The sequence below is a fragment of the Pistacia vera genome, unplaced genomic scaffold (assembly GCF_008641045.1).
Source record: "Pistacia vera cultivar Batoury unplaced genomic scaffold, PisVer_v2 Contig800, whole genome shotgun sequence".
Taxonomy (NCBI): Eukaryota; Viridiplantae; Streptophyta; class Magnoliopsida; order Sapindales; family Anacardiaceae; genus Pistacia; species Pistacia vera.
Window position 1 is genome coordinate 285,947 of NW_022196669.1, and position 6,876 is coordinate 292,822.

At 33.8% G+C, this 6,876-nt stretch overlaps 1 protein-coding gene across 1 annotated transcript; it reads left to right on the plus strand.

Annotated features, from left to right (window-relative positions):
- The first annotated feature begins 3,965 nt into the window (after nt 1-3,965).
- LOC116117242 (cytochrome P450 89A2-like) lies at nt 3,966-5,580 on the plus strand. Its single transcript, XM_031403276.1, has one exon. The coding sequence runs from the start codon at nt 3,966-3,968 to the stop codon at nt 5,487-5,489; it is 1,524 nt and encodes a 507-aa protein (XP_031259136.1). The 3' UTR covers nt 5,490-5,580.
- Nucleotides 5,581-6,876: the final 1,296 nt, after the last annotated feature.

Consider the following 6,876-nt stretch of genomic DNA (forward strand, 5'->3'; position numbering starts at 1 on the left):
GCCCCTGTAAGCTTGAGAAATGGAGATAGTTCTTCTCGACGTTAACTACAAAATAAAGCAACTCGGTTAGCTAGAATACAAAGCTCGAAAGTGATCCTCGCACGCACGAAAAGTCGAAGTCTTACTCGCTTTCGAAGCGAAAACACCAGTCTCTCTAATCATTCAATCAATTCCCAGATAACTTCAAATCCCAGACATTACGGGAATGATCATATTAACAGCAAATCACAGCGCCGACTCACGAGAATATCAGAGTTACAGTTCAAATAAATTGTAATCCCTTTATTTTTGCTTTTCCTTTGTACTAATATTATATATAAACCCCCTTAAATAAGGAAAAATGGGTTAGAAATTTTTCAAAGAACTCTTATTGTAAGCACTCACAGCAAATACAAGAACAGTGGACGTAGGCTCAAGAGTTTACCTTGCCAAACCACTTTAAAAATCTCATTGTTATTTATTTTATTGCATCTATCATTCACCCATCACTGATTATCTGTGATCACGCTCACATCCATTCTGATTATATCAAGGTCAACCAGATCTCTCTGGTTGGGGCGAATTTTCGTATCAACAATTTTTTTACAGGTTTGAATGGCATTAGCCTTTTTTGGGTTGGTAGATTATTTGTCAAAAAAATCTAGGGGTTAAAAAAAGTACAGTAGTGTTTACTAGGCCCCTCAAATTTTTACATCAATCATAATTAAATTCATATCATTTTGAATTTGGCTATAAGAAGTTAATACTGAACACGCCCAGGAGATGACATTAATCCCCGGTGTGATGCGCCCCTACCCCGTTCGGGCCGAGGATGACATGCCAAAAATCTGTGGCGGGACTAGGATTGATTTAGAGTCAATGACGGGGATTGATATCTAGATCTAGCCCGACCCATAATCCCCGAAAAATATTAAAAGTTAAGCGAAATTATTTTTGAATCCGACCTATTTTGTTAGTGATTATTGTTTATCCAAACTCCTAAATCTAATCTAATGCAATATATTACTGACAATATTTATTAAGTGACAATATTTTTGCATCTTTATAAGTCAATTTGCCTGTTTGCTTCACCATAACCTTTTAAAGGCAAGATTGTAAATTTGGAAAAAAAAAAAAAGTGCCTCCATATATTAATCCTATATATTTACATATATTTGAAACTAATCATGAAAAACAGTAAAACATAGGTATAATTTACAATTATTGTCTTACTTCTAGAAAATATTAAAAGTTAGCGAAATTATTTTTGAATCCGACCTATTTTGTTAGTGATTATTGTTTATCCAAACTCCTAAATCTATCTAATGTAATATGTTACTGACAATATTATTAAGTGACAATTTTTTGCATCTTTATAAGTCAATTTGCCTGTTTGCTTCACCATAACATTCTAAAGGCAAGATTGTAAATTTGGAAAAAAAAAAAAAAAAAAAAAAATCCTCCGTATATGTAATCCTATATATTTGCAATATTATGAAACTAATCATGAAAACAGTAAACATAGGTAATAATTACCAATTGTTGTCTTACTCTAGAAAATATAAAAGTTAAGCGAAATATTTTTGAATCCGACCTATTTTGTTAGTGATTATTGTTTATCCAAACTCCTAAATCTAATCTAATGCAATATATTACTGACAATATTTATTAATGCATATTTTTGCATCTTTATAAGTCATTTGCCTGTTTGCTTCACCATAACATTCTAAAGGCAAGATTGTAAATGTGGAGAAAAAAAAAAAGTGCCTCCATATATGTAATCCTATATATTTGCATATATTGAAACTAATCATGAAAAACAGTAAAACATAGGTAAAATTTACCAATTATTGTCTTACTTCTAGAAATATTAAAAGTTAAGCAAATTATTTTTGAATCCGACCTATTCTGTAGTATTATTGTTATCCAACTCCTAAATCTAATCTAAGCAATATATTACTGACAATTTTATTAAGTGACAATATTTTTGCATCTTTATAAGTCAATTTGCCTGTTTGCTTCACCATAACATTCTAAAGGCAAGATTGTAAATGTGGAAAAAAAAAAGAAAAAAAAGTGCCTCCATATATGTAATCCTATATATTTGCATATATTATGAAACTAATCATGAAAAACATAAAACATATGTAATAATTTGCAATTATTTCTTACTTCTAGAAAATATTAAAAGTTAAGCGAAATTATTTTGAATCCGACCTATTTGTTAGTGATTATTGTTTATCCAACTCCTAAATCTAATCTAATCAATATATTACTGACAATATTTATTAAGTGACAATATTTTTGCATCTTTATAAGTCAATTTGCCTGTTTGCTTCACCATAACATTCTAAAGGCAAGATTGTAAATTTGAAAAAAAAAAAAAAAAAAGTGCCTCCAGATATGTAATCCTATATATTTGCATATTATGAAACTATCATGAAAAGCAGAAAACATAGGTAATAATTTACAAATTATTGTCTTACTTCAATTTATCTTATTAAATGAGCATCAAACTTATGCATGTTATATCAATTATTAGTTAATACAAACTAATTTAATGGGCATATTCTAATCTAATAACTTACTGCATTTTAAGTTTAAATGATTTTTGTATGTATAAGTATTTATTATTCTTTTTATTTTTTTTGTTACTATCTAAAATCAGCAACATGGGCAGCAACTGGAAATCAGTTACGGTTTGATATTATCACTATCATCCCTTTTTTGTTACGTCATCGTCATCAAGATTAATTTTCCCTCTTCGGAGTTTTCTTATACTTCCTCTTTGACCTATCAAATACTTCAGGGAACTGATTTTTACTCCCATTTATGTATCAATAGCCCCCACTTCTGTTAGTATTGAGGGTAAAATCACAAACAAGAATAAAGCCATGAGTGTGTCCAAAATTGCATGGGTAATGGCAGCTCCCAGTTTATTCAAAGCGCATTATATTGGTTTTCAAATCACCAACTCAAGCATAGCACATTGGCGTTCTTCCATCACAGCATCCATTAGTTCAATTTATTTAATCCCACTTCAAGTCCTACAACTGCCACATTTAATGTTTAAATTGTACTTATGCTTTTTCATGTTTTTTGTGGTACGTTTCAAAGTCTATTACGTTTAACATGCTTAAATAATTTAAAGTTTATTTTTCATTAATAAAATAAGTTTGCTTAAATTGATTCTAAAAACAATTAATTATTAAAACATGTTATAACCTAAGCCTGATAAGCAAATTCACAACACAACAACCACACACAAGATTAAAGATCAAAGAATCACACACACAACACAAGGCACGATTTTACCGTGGTTCATCTATCCAATCTTGATAGACTACATCCACGTTGAGCTCCGAAACACGGACACTCACAGCACTAAGAAGTATTCAACATTACAAGAAGGACAAGAGTACAAATCTGCCAAAATAGACTAACACCCAACCAAGGCCTAATCACTCAAGAATCTCTCAATAATCTGCAAGAAAACAGAGGATAAATACCAGCCTCAAGAAGGAACCGCAACCCTCTCCACAATCAACCCAGATTACACCCAGAAAGATTCAGCAAAAAACCAACCCTATTTTTCCCTCTTTTGCAAACCCTAATACCCGATTAAAACACGAAACGCATTCACCTTTTTTATCACTGTTGCTCTTCTTTATATATGTCTGTGTTCGTAATCCTCAGCCCTTGGATCTGTCTTGATCTGACGGCTGAGTTTCGATAATGGTCTTAAATGAAAGACCCCCCGTTTTGGCTTCCAATGGACTTAAGTGAAACGACCCGTTTGGCTTCACATTATTTTCAAAACATGTTTTAAACATTGTATCAAGCACGTTTTCATGCTTTAATATTTTTTAGTAAATAATAAATCAAATGACCCTATGGTATGTTGTAAGTTCAACTTTTATGATATAAAAATCAATATATATATGTGTGTGTGTGTGTGTGTGATTTACCATTAACAATTTCGCAAGATGGAAATTTGGTTCATCGTCTTCATCTCTCTCAGCATTGCTACGTTGTTTAAGCTTCTCTTTTCAAAAAAATCCAAACCTACACTACCTCCAAGTCCCTTCTCTTTTCCTATCATTGGAAACTTTACATTGCTCCGCAAATCTCCTTCACAAATGGAATCCTTTGTCCGATCACTTAACTCAAAACTTGGTCCCGTAATCACCCTCCAATTCTTTGGAACTTCTCCCGCCATAATCATTTCTGACCGCTCATTAGCCCACCAGTCTTTGATCCAAAATGGCGCTGTGTTTTCTGATCGCCCATCTTCCACCACCATTACAAGAGTCACTAGTAATCAGCGTACAATCACCTCTGCTTCTTATGGCCCTACATGGCGCCTCCTCCGCCGTAACCTTATGCCAGAAATCCTCCACCCTACTCGTGTGAAATCCTATTCAAATGCGCGCAAGTGGGTGCTTCAAATCCTTGTTGATATTCTCAACTCTCACTACAAATCCGGTGATCCAGTCCGCCTTCATGACCATTTTCAATATGCCATGTTTTGCTTGTTAGTCCTGATGTGTTTCGGGGACAAAGTTGACGAGAAGACAATTGAAAAAGTGAAAGAGGCTGACCATCACCTTCTTCAGAATTTGAGCCGGTTCCATATCCTCAATTTCTTGCCAAAACTGACAAAGATTTTGTTTCGTAAAAGATGGGAAGAGTTCTTGAAAATGTACGGAGAAAAATATGATGTGTTGATGCCGTTGATAAAAGAGAGAAGGAGGTTGAAAGAAGAGAGAATAAGCAATGCTAAACTAGTGAAGGATGAGTATGTCTTAGCATATGTAGATACTTTATTTGATCTGGAACTCCCGGAGGAGAAGAGAAAGCTTAATGATATCGAAATTAGTAATTTGTGCTCGGAGTTTCTTGTTGCTGGCACTGATACAACATCCACAGCGTTGCAATGGGTGATGGCAAATTTGGTTAAGTATCCACATATTCAAGAAAAGTTATTCACAGAGATTAAAGGGGTTGTTGGAGATGAAGAGACAGAGGTTAAAGAAGATGAGTTGCAAAAGATGCCATACTTGAAAGCAGTGATTTTGGAAGGTTTACGACGCCATCCTCCTGCACACTTCTTGCTAACACATGCTGTCTCAGAGGGGACAGTTTTGAATGGGTTTTTTATTCCAAAGAAAGCAAGTGTAAATGTGATGGTCGCGGATATAGGATGGGATCCAAAAGTATGGGAAGATCCTATGGAGTTTAAGCCAGAAAGGTTTTTAAATAATGAACAAGTGTTTGATATAACAGGGCGCAAGGAGATAAAGATGATGCCATTTGGGGTTGGGAGAAGAATTTGTCCAGGCATTGGTTTAGCAATGCTTAAATTGGAATATTTTGTGGCAAATTTGATTTGGTGGTATGAGTGGAAAGCTGTGGATGGAGATGAGGTTAATTTGGAAGAAAAGCGTGAGGTGCTCACAGTCGCCATGAAAAATCCATTACAGGCTCATATAAGTCCTAGGACCAAATAAAGATTTGAAATGTCTTATGTTAATTCTCATTACGTTGTTAGTACCAATCTTTACAAGTTTTGTGCCTGTTCTAAGGTTGTGTATGTATTGGGCCTTGTCGCCGTAAATGGGCAAGGCCTAGTAGAATCACACAAGCTTGCATTATGAGATAAAACGTGCGTTTGGTTTATTATTTTAGATAAAATTTTGGGGATAGTATTGAATAGTTTGATATGATTATGATTACGAGAATAAGATTTTCAGAATATATGTTTGGTAGAGTATTTTGACTTTGATATTTGTGTTGAATATTTGATTAATATATTTTTTTATAAATGATTTATTAATATAATATTTTATTGCATTTTGTTAAAATAATGTATTATTATATATATAACTTATCAAGTTACATTTTAATAATACTAAATATTTTATTGGTAATTTTGTCACATGTATATATTAAAAAACAAAAACTCATATTAATTTCAAGTCCTAATCTAACTATTTAAAAACATCACATTAATACATATATGACAAAAGTACTAATTATCAACCCTTACAATCATTATTACACGTATACTCCATTAATAACTATGACATGGTCTACCGTGCTGTCTACAGTGCATTCGTTATGTTATCCCGTACAGTCGTCATGTTGTCTATAATACTTTATTGCGGTTGACTCGGTCCTTCTCCATTTCGCCCATATTCTGCCCCGTTTTGACGATCACAATATACTTGCTCATTACCCATACTATTATTGGTTTGTTCGAAGATACGGTCGTCCATATTGTACATTCTGATAAAATTATGAAGTACACAACATGCCATAACAATCTTCTATTGTTTGTTGAACGGGTAATTGTTCATTCCATTTAGAATACATAACTGTCTTTTCAAAACAATAAAGGTTCTCTCGATAACATTGCGGAGTGAAGCAAGTCTGTAGTTAAACAACTCTTGTGGCCCCCTTCGGTTACGGCAGTGATCAGAAATATGGTAAGCCACTCGCCTATGAGGGGCGAGGAATCCATCTCTATTTGGATAACCCGCATCAACCAAATGGTATTTCCCTATAATAATATCAGACATTTTATTTGAATTACAAGGCCTCAACACTGGAGGTAATACGTTATAATACGTCAAGAAAATACTTATACCTGGTGGAGGATGTGGGAATCCAGAATTAGGATCATCAATAATTGAATTTACAACTCTTGAATCATGCACAGATTCTTCCCATCCAGTAACAACATAAGCGAACATCATCTTAAAGTCGCATACAACCATTACATTCTGTGACATCGATCCTTTACGATTCCGGTACCTATCGGCAAATTCACATGGAACCGAAGCGTATACATGTGTGCCATCCATGGCTCCAATACAGTCCTATCATGAAAATTGA

Bases quoted from the DNA above. Each gene is read 5' to 3' on its own strand.
- LOC116117242 (XM_031403276.1), top strand. From the start codon at position 3,966: ATGGAAATTTGGTTCATCGTCTTCATCTCTCTCAGCATTGCTACGTTG.